This window comes from Somniosus microcephalus, chromosome 12, assembly GCF_052327205.1.
Source record: "Somniosus microcephalus isolate GS21.2 chromosome 12, FLI_Smic_1.0, whole genome shotgun sequence".
Taxonomy (NCBI): domain Eukaryota; kingdom Metazoa; phylum Chordata; class Chondrichthyes; order Squaliformes; family Somniosidae; genus Somniosus; species Somniosus microcephalus.
In genome coordinates, this window is record NC_140998.1 from 199,342,311 (window position 1) to 199,357,078 (window position 14,768).

At 49.0% G+C, this 14,768-nt stretch overlaps 1 protein-coding gene across 1 annotated transcript in view; it reads right to left on the minus strand.

Moving 5' to 3' along the window:
- Positions 1-13,934, minus strand: part of LOC147109876 (uncharacterized) — a 58,819-nt gene extending 44,885 nt beyond the window's left edge. The window contains exons 1-2 of the mRNA XM_086002414.1: positions 13,929-13,934; positions 13,301-13,457 (exon numbers count right to left, since the gene is read on the minus strand). Coding sequence (XP_085858540.1) covers positions 13,301-13,457; positions 13,929-13,934 — 163 coding nt within the window. The remainder of the gene's footprint in view (positions 1-13,300; positions 13,458-13,928) is intronic.
- Positions 13,935-14,768: the final 834 nt, after the last annotated feature.

The window sequence follows — 14,768 nt, forward strand, 5'->3', positions numbered from 1 at the left end:
TGGGCATCGTGGTGGACAAAAACATTCTCTGCCGCACGAAGGTCGGGTGGAATGTGGGACTGAGGGAGACTGTGCTGCAACGTGGGCACTGGCGCGAAAACCTTGGCGTTGTCCAGGAGGGTGGACTGCTGATGGGCTGCGGACCAAAGGTCCGTGGTTTTGGGGACGAAATCCCCGGGAACCCGCAGCAGCTTCCCGTAGACGAGCTCGGTGGATGAGGACTGGAGGTCCTCCTTGGGGGCGGTCCTGAGTCCCAGCATGACCCACGGGAGCCTGTCGGTCCAACTGTCGTCCCGGAGGCTGACCCGGAGCACGGCCTTCATGGAGCGATGAAACCGTTCGCAGAGCCCGTTAGCCTGAGGGTGATATGCGGTGGTGCGGTGGAGTCTCAACCCGAGGCCTTGGGCGACAGTGTTCCAGAGCTCCGACGTGAACTGGGGCCCCCGGTCGGAGGAGACATCAGATGGGGCGCCGAACCGGGCGACCCAAGTGTTGATGAACGCCCGAGCCACATCGGCGGACGTTGTTGACGACAGCGGGATGGCTTCCGGCCATCGGGTGGTTCTGTCGACCATCTTGAGGAGGTGGGTGAACCCGCGGGAGGGTGACAGGGGCCCCACCAGGTCCATGTTAACATGGTCGAACCGCCTCTCGGGCACCGCGAAAGGCGCCAACTGGGCCTTGGTATGGCGATGCACTTTCGTGCGCTGGCATACCACGCAGGTATTGGCCCAGTCGCAAGCGTCCTTCTTGAGCCCGTGCCAGACGAACTTAGCCACCACCAGCTTCTGTGACGGCTTCCTGCCCGGGTGGGAAAGGCTATGGACGGCGTCGAAAACCTGCTGTCTCCACCCGTTGGGCACGACAGGGCGTGGCTGCCCAGCGGAGACGTCGCACAGGAGCGTGGTGCCGGCATCGTCAAACACGACGTCCGCTAACTGAAGGCTCGTGACAGCTGTCCTGTAGGCCTGGACGTCCGGGTCGGAGGCCTGGTCGGCTGCCATGTGGGTGTAGTCGATGCCGAGGTGTACGGCACTGGCAATGGCCCGGGAGAGACAGTCGGCGACGGTGTTGTCTTTCCCAGCCACAGGCTGGATGTCCGTCGTGAACTCGGAGATGAAGGAAAGCTAGCGCTGCAGACGGGCCGACCACGGCTTGGAAATTTTGGCCATGGTGAAGGTCAACGGCTTGTGGTCCACGAACGGCGTGAACAGGCGGGCCTCTAGCAGGAAACGGAAGTGTCGGATGGCGATGTAGAGGCCGAGAAGCTCGCGATCGAAGGTGCTGTACTTCGGCTCTTTGGGGCGGAGCTGCCGGCTGAAGAAAGCAAGCGGCTGCCAGGTGCCATTGACCCACTGTTCGTGGACGGCACTGACAGCATAGACCGAGGCGTCGGTGGTGAGAGTGATCAGTGCATTGGGCAATGGATGCGCCAGCATGGTCACATTAGCCAGGGCCCTTTTCATGTCCATGAAAGAATTGGCCATCTCCTCGGACCAGTCGACGGCGAGCTTGGCGGGCTTGCCTTTGAGGGCCTCATAAAGGGGCCGCATAAGCTGGGCTTCCCGGGGAACGAAGCGATGATAAAAGTACACCATGCCCAAAAAGTCCTGCAGGGCCTTCACGGTGAGGGGTCGCAGAAAATCCTTCATGGCCTCCACTTTCGACGGCAGTGGCACCGCCCCGTCCTTCATGATGTGTTGCCCAAGAAAGTTGATCGAGGACAGCCCGAACTGGCACTTGGCCGGATTGAAGATTAGGCCGTGCTGGCTGAGACGTTCGAAGAGAGTCCGTAGGTGGGACATATGCTCCGTCCTGGAGGTGCTGGCAATGAGAATGTTATCCAGGTAGATGAACAGGAATGGCAGGTCCCATAACACAGTGTCCATTAGGCGTTGAAAAGCCTGAGCGGCGTTTTTGAGACTGAATGGCATGCGGAGGAATTCGAACAGCCCGAACAGGGTGATCACCGCGGTTTTCGGGACGTCTTGTGGCCGGACGGGGACCTGGTGGTAACCCCGAATGAGGGCCACTTTCGAGAAAACAACTTTCCCGTCCAGGCGGGTGGAAAAGTCCTGGGTGTGTGGAATCGGGTAGCGGTCGGGGGTCATAGCGTCGTTGAGGCGCCGGTAATCACTGCACGGGCGCCAACTGCTGCCTAGTTTCAGTGCGATGTGGAGGGGCGAGGCCCATGGACTGTTTGACCGGCGAACGATGCCGAGGCGCTCCATCGTGTTGAACTCGGCTTTAGTGATGGCGAGTTTCCCGGGGTCAAGGCGCTGAGCGTGGGCGTAGGCAGGCGGACCGGTGGTTGGGATGTGGTGTTCTACCCCATGCTTGGTGGCGGTCGATCAGAAAGTGGGCTTCGTGAGGTCCGGGAACCCGGCGAGGAGGCGGGAAAACTCATCGGAGGCCGAGAGTGCGCTGGACAACTTCGTCGGGCTGGAACCACTGAGTAAACACGGGAGTGAACTGTAAGTCTCAGCGTGGACGAGACGTCGGTTCTTGACATCCACCAAAAGGCCATTGGCGCAGAGGAAGTCAGCGCCGAGAAGGGGGGTGGACACTTTTGCTGTAACAAAGTCCCAAGCGAAACGCTGCCCGCCAAAACACAGTGCCACGCTCCATTTCCCGAAGGTACAAATGGAACTGCCGTTGGCAGCTTCGAGGGCGGGGCCGTGGTTCCCCCCCTGTATGTCTATGGTTGACGCAGGCAGGACGCTCAACGGTGCACCCGTGTCGCAGAGGAAATGACGTCCAGAGTCAGTGTCAGTAATGAATAACAGGCTAACTGAACGGCCGACAGCCATGGTAGCTAATGAGTGGGCCTTCGCACTTCCCGACATGGTAAAGCTGCACTGGGGCCGGCACTTCTTAGCTTTGGGGCCGAACTGCGCGTGGTAGAAGCACATGCTTGGGGGCTGCCGCTGTTGGGCTGTGGCAGTGGGGGCAGGGCCCCGCATGGCCGCGCAGTACTGTTGCCCGGCGAAGAAAAATTTGTCGGCCTCCTTGACCAGGGCGCGGAAATCACTAATATGAGAGTTGGCTAAAGCTGACCGTACCTGCCCTGGCAGCTGTTGTAGGAACAGTTCTCTGAAGAGGAAGCACGGCTTGTGCTTGCCCAGGAGGGTTAACATGTGGTCCATCAGTTCTGAGGGCTTGGAGTCGCCAAGCCCGGGTAGAGAGAGAAGCTGGCGTGCGCGCTCGGGTTCAGTTAGTCCAAAAGTCTCTAGGAGGTGCGTTCTCAGCGTCGCAAATTTGTGGTGCTCCAGGGGTTCCTCGAGCAGGCTCATGACTCTGGCCGCAGTGGAGCTGCCGAGAGCAGAGATGACGTAATAATACTTCGTGTCGTCCACGGTGATGTCCCGGAGTACAAACTGAGCCTCGGCCTGGGCGAACCAAGCGGCAGCCTGTCATTCCCAAAACTCCGGTAATTTGAGAGAAACGGCGTTCATCGCCATCTTGGATAAAGTCTTTGGAAACGTCCAAAAGAGAAACGGGGTCACCAATGTAGGAGTCGCTGGAAATCAACAGACTGTGAGACTTTCGTAGCAGCAAATAAAAACGCGTGATAGCTTTATTAACTCTCCGTATGGACTGAGGGACTCGGCCTCGTCGCAGGGCTATGATGTCATCACACAATCGACGACTCTTAAAGGGACCCTGCCCCGATTACCCAACCAAGTTCCGAACTTAACGTGGAGCGATAACAACATTGGCTAAACATAGTGAATTGTGTTACTGTCCCTATGTGGTCTCCACCACAACACAATAATTTGCAGCTTTGAAATTTCCCGCTGCTTTCCCAGCCCCGGTCCTGCCTTCCAGAGGGGCCTTTGCTTTGATTCTCTCACATATTTGGACCAATGCACTGCCCCGCCATTGAACTGCAGTCCTTTAGATGGAAGGATCCAAGTTTTGGGCAAATTTCACCTTTGACCGCCCCCTCCACCCCCTCCACCCCGTCCCAACCAACCTGCACACACCAGCATCGAGCAGATCCCAGTGTCTCCTCATCTGGTTCATTTCTTTAGTCATTGCTCATTTAACCATCTTTTACACTTTGTGCTTTACTGTGAGCATTTCAGCTGCTGAAAGCTGTGTCCTGTGTGGTCGGAGGACGCGGAACATAGAGGCTGACAGGAACTTGGTGTCTGGTCCCCTCCCCCAGCCCACTCTCGGTCAGATCTGTGGAAGCAGGAAAATGTTTGCAAACTAACGTCAGATTCAAAATGAATACTTTTCTTAGTAAAATGGACACGAAGTTATAATTCACTACATCTGAACAAATATTTTAATCTGCGCTATGCTGCAATGGCGAACATGTTAACTCTGCCGAGGAAATGCCCCTGGCCTCTATGTTACCCCGATGCTGTCGTACTATTAATGTTGATGTGTAATCACATAACATGATTCCGCCTCGCATGAGAATAACGAGCCTGGGCTCAAACAAGGAAGCAGGAGTATTGGTGAAAATATTACATAGAATTACAAAGAATGCACAACAGAGAAACAGACCATTCGGCCCAAGCAGACCATCCCGGCATTTATGCTCCACTCGAGCCTGCTCCCTTCTTTCCTCATCTAAGCGTATCAACATATGCCTCTATTCCCTTATCACTCATATTCTTTTCTGCCTCCCATTAAATGCATCTCTACTATTCACTTCAACCACTCCCTGTGGTAGTGTGTTCCACATGCTCAACAATCTCTGGGTAAAGAAGTTACTTCCTTCAATCTATCTCAACACCATTTTTTCCTTTGTTCAGTATATATTGCAGAACCTCCCAGACACAGATCGCTTTGCACAATGTGCGGCCTTGTCCAACATGAACTGAAATATTTCAGCTCACTTTATCTATGTCGGTATTTGAAGCACTGTTCGGGGGCGTTTAAACTAAAATAGCAGGGGGTTGGGAACCTGAGCAGGGAGACAGAGGAAAGGGAAACAGGGATAAAAGCAAAAGATAGGAAGGAGAAAAACAAAAGTGGCAGTCAGAGAAATCAACGGTTTAAATCAAACGTGGCCACAATAAATAATAATTCTAATAGGTCTAAGAGCGTTAAAAAAACAAGCCTGAAGGCTTTGTGTCTTAATGCAAGGAGCATTTGTAATAAGGTGGATGAATTGGCTGCGCAAATAGAGGTAAACGAGTATGATTTGGTTGGGATTACGGAAACGTGGCTCAAGGATGGCCAAGACTGGGAACTCAACATCCAGGGGTATTCGATATTCAGGAAAGATAGGCAAAAAGGAAAGGGAGGTGGGGTAGCATTACTGGTTAAAGAAGGGATTAATACAATTGTAATGAAGGATATTAGCTCTGATGATGTGGAATCTGTATGGGTAGAATTGAGAAATACTAAGGGGAAAAAACATTAGTGGGAGTGGTATATAGACCTCCCAACAGTAAGGCAGAGGTTGGGGATGGCATTAAAAGGGAAATTAAAGAAGCGTGCAATAAGGGCACAGCAGTCATCATGGGTGAGTTTAATCTACATATAGATTGGGCCAACCAAATTAGTAACAACGCTGTGGAGGAGGAATTACTGGAGTGTGTACGGGATGGTTTCCTGGACCAATATGTCGAGGAACCAACCAGAGATCAAGCCATCTTAGACTGGGTATTATGTAACGAGAAAGGATTAATTAGCAATCTTGTTGTACGAGGCCCCTTGCATCTGAGCGATCATAATATGATCGAATTCTTCATTAAGATGGAGAATGAAGTAGTTGACTCAGAGACAAGGGTCCTCAATTTAAATAAAGGAAACTACGATGGTCTGAGGAGCGAGTTGGGTAGGATTGAATGGGGAATGGCACTCAAAGGGTTGATGGTGTACAGGCAATGGCAAACATTCAAAGACCAAATGCATGAGCTACAGAATTTGTTCATCCCAGTTTGGCATAAAAATAAAACAAAAAAGGTGACTCAACCGTGGCTAACAAGGGAAATTAGGGATAGCATAAGATCCAAGGAGACGACATATAAATTGGCCAGAAAAAGCAATAATCCTGAGGATTGGGAGCAGTTTAGGATTCAACAAAGGAGGACAAAGGGATTAATTAAGAAAGGGAAAATAGAATATGAGAGTAAGCCTGGAGGGAACATAAAAACTGACTGTAAAAGCTTTTATAGATATGTGAAGAGAAAAAGATTGGTGAAGTCAAGCGTAGGTCCCTTACAGTCAGAATCAGGGGAATTTATAATGCGAAACAAAGAAATGGCAGACCAACTAAATTAATACTTTGGTTCTGTCTTCACAAAGGAGGACACAAATAACCTCCCAGAGATGCCAGGGAACATAGGGCCTGATGAAAGGGTGGAACTGAAAGAAATCAGTATTTGTAGGGAAATGGTGTTAGGAAAATTGATGGGACTGAAGGCCGATAAATCCCCAGGGCCTGATAATCTACATCCCAGGGTACTTAAGGAAGAGGCCCTAGAAATAGTAGATGAATTGCTGGTCATCTTCCAGAACTCGATAGACTCTGAAACAGTACCCATGGATTGGAGGGTAGCTAATGTTACCCCACTATTCAAAAAAGGTGGTGGAGAAAAAGCGGGGAATTATAGACCGGTAAGCCTGACATCGGTAGTGGGGAAAATGCTAGAATCCATTATAAAAGATGTAATAGCAGAGCACTTGGTAAGCAGTGACAGGATCGGACAAAGTCAACATGGATTTACAAAAGGTAAATCATGCTTGACTAATCTACTGGAATTTTTTGAGGATGTAACTGGTAAAATAGATAAGGGAGAACCAGTGGGTGTGGTGTATTTGGACTTTCAGAAGGCTTGCGATAAGGTCCCACATAAGAGATTAGCGTGCAAACTTAAGGCACATGGGATTGGGGGCAAGGTATTGACTTGGATAGAGAACTGGTTGGCGACAGAAAGCAAAGAGTTGGAATAAACGGGTCGATTTCTGAGTGGCAGGCAGTGACTAGTGGGGTACCGCAAGGATCGGTCCTAGGACCCCAGCTGTTCACAATATATATTAATGATCTGGACGAGGGAATTGGATGTAATATCTCCAAATTTGCAGACGACACAAAGCTAGGTGGGAGGGTAAGCTGTGATGAGGATGTCGTGAAACTGCAGTACGATTTGGACAGATTGGGTGATTGGGCAGAAACATGGCAAATGCACTATAATGTGGATAAATGTGAGGTTATCCACTTTGGTGGCAAAAACAGGAAGGCAGATTATTATTTGAATGGCAATAGATTGGGAGAAGGGGAAGAGCAAAGAGACCTGGGTGTTCTTGTGCACCAGTCACTGAAGGTAAGCATGCAGGTGTAGCAGGCGGTTAAGATGGCAAATGGTATGTTGGCCTTCGTAGCAAGAGGGTTCGAGTACAGGAACAAGGATGTCTTGCTACAGTTGTACAGGGCCTTGGTGAGACCGCACCTTGAGTAGTGTGTGCAGTTTTGGTCTCCTTACCTGAGGAAGGGCGTTCTTGCCATGGAAGGAGTGCAGCGAAGATTCACCAGGCTGATACCTGGGATGGCAGGAATGATGTATGAGGAGAGATTGTGTCGATTGGGATTATACTCACTGGAGTTTAGAAGATTGAGAGGGGATCTCATCGAAACCTATAAAATTCTGTCAGGCCTGGACAGACTAGATGCAGGAAGGATGTTTATGATGGCCGGGGAGTCCAGAACCAGGGGTCATAGTCTAAGGATAAGGGGTAAGCCATTTAGGACTGAAATGAGGAGGAATTTATTCACCCAGAGAGTGGTGAACCTGTGGAATTCTCTGCCACAGAGGGCGGTGGAGGCCAGTTCATTAAATATATTCAAAAAAGAGTTGGATATTTTTCTTAAGGCTAAAGGAATCAAGGGATATGGGGAGAAGGCAGACAGGGTACTGAATTTGGATGATCAGCCATGATCTCATTGAATGGCGGAGCAGGCTCGAAGGTCCGAATGGCCTACTCCTGCTCCTATCTTCTATGTTTCTATGTTTCTATGTAAGAATAAATTGCCCGGGTGTGTCATTGAATGAGACCCAGAACTGCAGCGACCCGATACAGAAACTGTCCACTGAAGATAGCAGCATCACAGGGGCTCTGAAACTGTGTCTTGTCTTTTGTCTAATACTGTTTCTCTTTCTCGCTGTTTCAACTGCAGAATCTCGCCGAGCAAGAGCTGGTTCATTTTACGTGTGGACTGATGGCCATTTCTGTCATAATTTATGGTAGTTTGCGCAGCTGATCCATTATTAACGATGCGGTTGTGTTAGTAAACTTACCAAATAAGGGCAATGGCGGGGTCATGTAATGTTTGCGCCTCGTGCTGTTTCCAAGGCCGCTTCTACACAGATCATCAGTCTTATGAAGCAAGAGATATCGCCACTTATTGTTAGGTTCAAAATAACTTCGAGATTAATTTGATAATTCTTGCTACGCGTTCACCAACACCGAACGGAATATAAGCAAAGTCCACTTTGAAATTCCGCTACCGTTTTGAGACCCCAACACGGAAGTATTAGATTGATGGGGACAGATATATCCACACAAGCAACAGTGTTAGAGATTATGATTATCAATACACAACTGAAAATAAAATTGAATTTGATTTTAAATCATACCTGGATTTAGAATGGCGAGTAGAAGGGAGACCTCGAGAATGGAACACTTCATGCTTGCTGCTGTTGAGCTTAAACTAAACACAGAGAACTGACAGAGCGTGTCAGTTAGAAAAGCAAGAGGAAGTTCTCGTTTCCTTTTGTGAAAGAATATATATCAGGCTCGGTCACGTGATTATTGGTTAGCATTTCCTCAGTCACTAACTGGAATCCCATTGTTTCGACATCAAGTCCTGGCTTCACCATCAATAGGTGTAGACAACATTCACGGTGCTTAATTCCTAGATTATCACCGTCTCGAACAAGAATAAGCCCAACGACCATCCAGGCCCTCAACAGCACCAACATTGTCGAATGACCCAACAGCCTCTTGAAAGACAACATTATGCAGAAGCTTAACTGTATCAAGTGTAACAACACAGTGGCTAAAGAGCAGGGCAGAGGCTGGGTACTCTGCGATGATTGACTCACCACTTTTCCACTCCAAATCTCCCCACCCTTTACAAAGCACAATTTAGGAACATGATGTAAACTTCCCACTCACTTGAATAGGTGCAGCCCCCACAGCACACACAATTTTCAGAACACTGCAGCACCAAGACCTTTATTTTGGTCTGCGCCCATGCCACTGGACTCAGTATCCACTGCCCCTACCACATGCGCACTGCAGCTGAAGTGTGAACCACATAATGCATGCACTGCAGAAACTCACTGCCTGAAGTGTCACTCCCAACACCAGACTCCAGTGCCCAAAGAAGTTTCATGACCTCAGACAAGTGGTCAAGGTCAGTGAATGCATCTTCAAAAGCTGTCTCCCAACAACTGCACCACTAGCCACACACTGTTCAATGCACAGCTCCCTCATCACTCATCTACCAACAATCTCTAACAAACACGAGGCACATTTCACATTCCTAGCTTCCCCTCAACCCCTTGGAGGAGACGGTGCTGACCCATCTTGACAGGGGCCTGGCTGAGCCAGCGGCCAGCGGCGGGGCTGACAGGATACAAGATGCTGGTATCCTCCTGTCTTATCCTTTTTCTCACATGCCACTGCATCCTCATCCCAAAATTTCTTCTGATTTCCTTGCTGCATATGGTGTAAGCATACACCTCTTGCTTTAAACCCCCTGCCCTCACATCAGCCCCACACTTTTGCCTTCCTCATTTCAGACAACCAAGAAATCGAGCCTGGCATGCCCGTGCTTGACCAAAAAGAGGGAGAGGAGAGCGAAGAATAAAAACCATCACACGACTTCACATTCACAGCCAACTCAAGGTTGTCCTCCACTTAAAGTCACAGCCTTCCACCAGCCATGCTGCAGCACTGGTTAAGAGCACTATGATAGTCAAAAGCACATGCAAGTCACTCATTAAGGGAATGCACAAGGGTGGTGTCCCCAGTGGCAGAGGAAATGTAAGGTGTGGGGCAAATGTTGAAACAGGATTGGAGTTGTGATCACTGGTACAGCAGGTGGAGGATTCTATCCTGGATATCCCGGCTAGAAGGGGCTTTCTGGGTTTCATCGATCCTTCTGCTTCCTGCTTTCTACGTCTTGCTCTTCTGCCTCTTCCTGTTCCCTCTGTGAGCAGATGCTGGAATTCTGAAATAAAAGTAGAAAAAGCTGAAAATGCACAGCATGTCATGCAGCATCTCGACCTGAGACGTGAGCACTGTAGTTCTCTCCACAGATGTTGCCTGACCTGTTGAGTATTTCCAGCCTTTTCTGTCTCAGAGCCCTTCCTTTACCTACCTTGCAAGCATCCAAATGCACTCCCCTGCACTCTCTGCACACTTTAAAAACGTTTAACATCTATTGCACCACGCCATTATTTCAATAATATATAAGAAACCCATTCCAAAAGTTTAAATGCAAACTTACCTGAATATGGGTGTATCCACTGAAGATGTGCTGAGAGTGTCTCTGTCATTCTGATACACACTCTCGTTTCACAGCGAGCCTAGAACCCAGCGCTAAAATCAGCACAAAGGTCCAAGTTCGCAGAGCATGGCGTCAAGTTGGCGTGACCTTACGCTGTCCAAATTTGCATGTCCAGAGCCAGTACTGTGAACTGCAGCGCCATGGCCCTCACCAAAGTGGCAGCCGTCGTGTACCGCACCAGAGAAGGGCGGAAGAGCGCTTTTTTCCTGAGGGAAATGCTGGTACCTCATGGCGGTAAGCAGCCAAACTTATCCCCCATTGCGGCCGCCTCGTTTTCATCCACTTCCGGCAATGAACGCGACAGCTGCCATTTTAGAAAGTTCGGTAGTGCTGCTGTTGCTTGCGCCCCATTCACATAAATAGATGAGCCAGAACCTGACGTCAATCCACTTGAAAAGCTGAATTGACACACGATCTGGTATTTTGGATGTCGTCCCTCCTATTAACTCCATGTTCAAAGCAGAGGGAGGAGGAGCTGGAGGAAGAAGAGGAAGAGGAAGAAGTGGAAGAGGAGGACGCATCGATGGAAAAAGCATAACATTTAAAAGCAGAAGCGGAGGATGCAGATGAGAAGAAAGCATTGGGAAGGAGAACACCCAGACAGCCCCTTTCTGTCTGGGATGTCCGGGTTCGAATCATCCACCTGCGGTACCAGTGAACACTACCCCAATTCCCCTTTCAACATTTGTCCCACTCCTGAGCATCCCTCTGTTACTGAACATCACAGCGTCCTCTTGGCCAATGCTGAAATAAAAGCCACGACAAATCCAACTTTCAAATCCAACTTTATACATCTATCCTTCCAATCTGAGTTGAAGAAATTTACTAATCACCCTTACGCATTCCCTGAGTGACTGTCTTGTGTGTGCCTTTGCCTAACCTGCCGATGTCACACCATGCTCCCCCAGTGGCTGCAGCATGGCTGCTACCTTTCAGTGGGGGAGACTGTAAATGGTCTTGCAGCTCGACCTTGAGGAGCTGCTGGCTGGGAGTGTGAAATCCATCGACGGTGTTCCTTCTTCTTCTTCTTCTTCTTCTTCTTCTTCTTCTTCACTCTCCTCTCCCTCTTCTTGGACACCCACTGGCTGGGCAGGCTGCATTTCATGGATATGTGAAATGAGGAAGGCAGAAGGGTGGAGTTGTGGTGAGGGGTGGGCGGGAAAGCAAGAGTTGCATGTGAGAAGGAGGATAATTTTTGAGCGTACCAGCATCTTGTATCCTTGCAGCCCCACCGCTGGTTAAGCCGTCAGCCATGTGCCACTGCCAAAAATGGCTTGCACCGACTCATCCAAGGGCAAGAGGTGAAGCCAAGAATGTGAGATGTGCCTTGTGTTTGGTAGAGTTTGTTGGTAGAGTTTTGGGGGTGGGGGTAACAGTGACGCGCATTCAGAAGTGTGTGAGTCTAGTAGAGCAGTTGGTATTGGACGCCTTTTGAAGATGCATTCACTGACTTTGACCACTGGTCTGAGGTCATGAAGGTTCTTTGGCACTGGAGTCAGGTCTTGGGGCTGAAACTGCTGGTAATGACGGCCTCGGTGATCTGGTCCAACATCCTTCTTTCTGGAGGGCTTCCTGGCCCCTGAGGGTAGAGGAGCTCTCTTGCAGTATATCCAAATTTGTCGATGACACGAAGATAGGTGGCATTGTAGGCAGTGTAGATGAAAGCATAACATTACAAAGGGATATAGATAGATTAAGTGAAGTGGCAAAACTGTGGCAAATGGAGTTCAGTATAAGGAAATGTGAGGTCACCAAATTTGACCTCAAAATGATAGAACAGTATACTTTCTAGATGGTAATAAGTTAAAACAGTGGATGTCCAAAGAGATTTGGGGTTACAGGTACATAGGTTATTAAACTGTCATGAACAGGTAGAGAATGTAATCCAAAAGGCGAATGGAATGCTGGCCTTTATATCTAGACGACTAGAGTACAAGTGGGCAGAAGTTATGCTGTATCAATACAAAATCCTGGTTCGACCATACATGGAGTGCTGTGAACAGTTCTGGGAACCACACCTTAGGAAGAATATATTTGCCTTGGAGGGAGTGCAGCGTAGGTTTACCAGAATGATACCCAAACTTCAAGGGTTAATTAACGAGGAGAGATTGCACAAATAATGGTTGTATTCCCTAGAAGTTAGATGGTTAAGGGGTGATCTGATCGAAGTTTTCAGGATATTAAGGGGAACAGATAGGGTAGATAGAGAGAAACTAATTCCACTGGTTTGCGATTCTAGGATTAGGGGATATAGTCTAACAATTAGAGGCAGAGCCTTCAGGAATAGCATAAGGAAATGCTTCTATGCACAAAGGTTGGTAGAAAATTGGAGCTCTCGTTCACAAATGGCAATTGATGCTAGATCAATTGTTAATTTTAATTTGGAAACTGATAGCTTTTTGTTAACCAATGGTATTAAGGGATATGGGCCAAACGTAGGTATATGGAGTTAGGTCACAGATCAGCCACGATCTCATTGAATGGCGGAACAGGCTTAAGGGGCAGAATGGCCTACCGCTGTTCCTATGTTCATTGCTAACGCCCTGCACAAAGCTGGAGTGCTGGCTGCGAGATCCTGGATGCTCTTCCCTGGCTTGCAGAGCTATTTGTGTTTATGCTGAAGCACCTTTCCCATTTTTTTAGGTTCGGAAGGCATTACGGGTAGGAAACTCATTAATTGCTATTACTCTGTCAAATAATTTAACTGAGATGTTGAGCTATTGAAATCGAACAAGAGAATGATCATCGCCTCCCCATGACCTTCAGCATCCCCACCATTTCCCAGCCGCCTGGTAGCATCCTGGGCGTCATCACTGAGCAGAGGCTTAAACAGACCACTGTGGATCCAGGAGCAGGGCAGAGGCTGGTGCATCACCTCCTGACTGTTCGAAGCCTTTACTCCCGCCTCATTGCTCAACTGCAGAGTGCAATGGAATACTCATGGAAATGATTCATAATCAGCCAATGCATCTCTCCGCTTTTCTGTGGCATTCCTTCTGTTTTGCAATGGGGCGGTAAAATCGGCCATCTCTGATGCCCCTTAAAGGCAGTCAGAAATTCTTATCAGGCATATGCTATGTGGCTACAAACAGTGGGAAACGTCAACAAGATAACATTCGTGCAAAAGATCCAGTCAGGGCACCAAGTTTATCCAATATCATGTTAGGGGGCACTGATGCAGCTGGTGGACAGGAGGAGGGGCATCCTGTTCCCCTCAGGGGTAGAAGAACCTCCAGGCAGCAGCTCCACCGCCAGAGAGGAGAGGTCACTGTAGAGGTGAATGCCAGGAACGTATTTTCTGGGACATGGCTGGAATGTTGAAAGAAGTTCAATGACCTCACCAAAGTTGTCAAGGTAACAATATTAATCTCTTTCTCTCTGCTCTCACCTCCATCACTCGGAATACTCGCAATAACCCCTCACCCGCTTCCTCTCACACTACTACAAAAACTACACCAAACTTCACTCTACCTGCTTCTATTCTCACTCACAGAGTCAACATTATTACAATCCTACATTTCACATCTTACACACTGCATACCAACGATTCTACCGAGATATACACATTCTCTAGGCACCTCGCAGGACTGTCACGAACACACTCCTTTCCTTTTTGGAGGAATATTTCCTGCACAAGCTGTTCCAGGAGGCTGCCATCGGAGAACATGACCCCGGCTCCATACTTTTTTGCCTGGGGAAGTAACCATGTTGGCCATCACGGGCAGGTGGGGGAGAGTCGTGGTTGTGGTGACAGGTAACACCGGAGGAAATGATGAGCTGAGTATTTTCCACATCTTATCCCCCTTTTCCCTTCTTACTTTTATCTCGCCCTACACATGCTGCATAACAAACTGTAGCAGTTTTCACCAGACATTTCTTCCTCTGCTTTACCTTCACAGTAAATGTTAGCTCTTGTGCTTCCCTTTCATTTTAGCTTTAGGAAAATTGGAGATACCTCTGTCACTTCAGGAAGAGGGGGCCAGCCATGAAGAAGCACCATCACTTGAACTGACCCTAGAAAGCAGCAGCTCAGATACTGACAGTGTGCATACTTGAGAACAGGGCTAGAGGAGGGGTCATCACATGGTGGATCACCGGGCACAAGTGCACAGGAGCGAAGGCAGGAAGATAGGATGTCAAAGGTGCCAGCTCGCTAGAAGGCGAGATCAAAGACTGGCTCTGTAGAGGTATGAAATGCTCAATTCGAGGGCCCAGGCCCCAAGGAGGG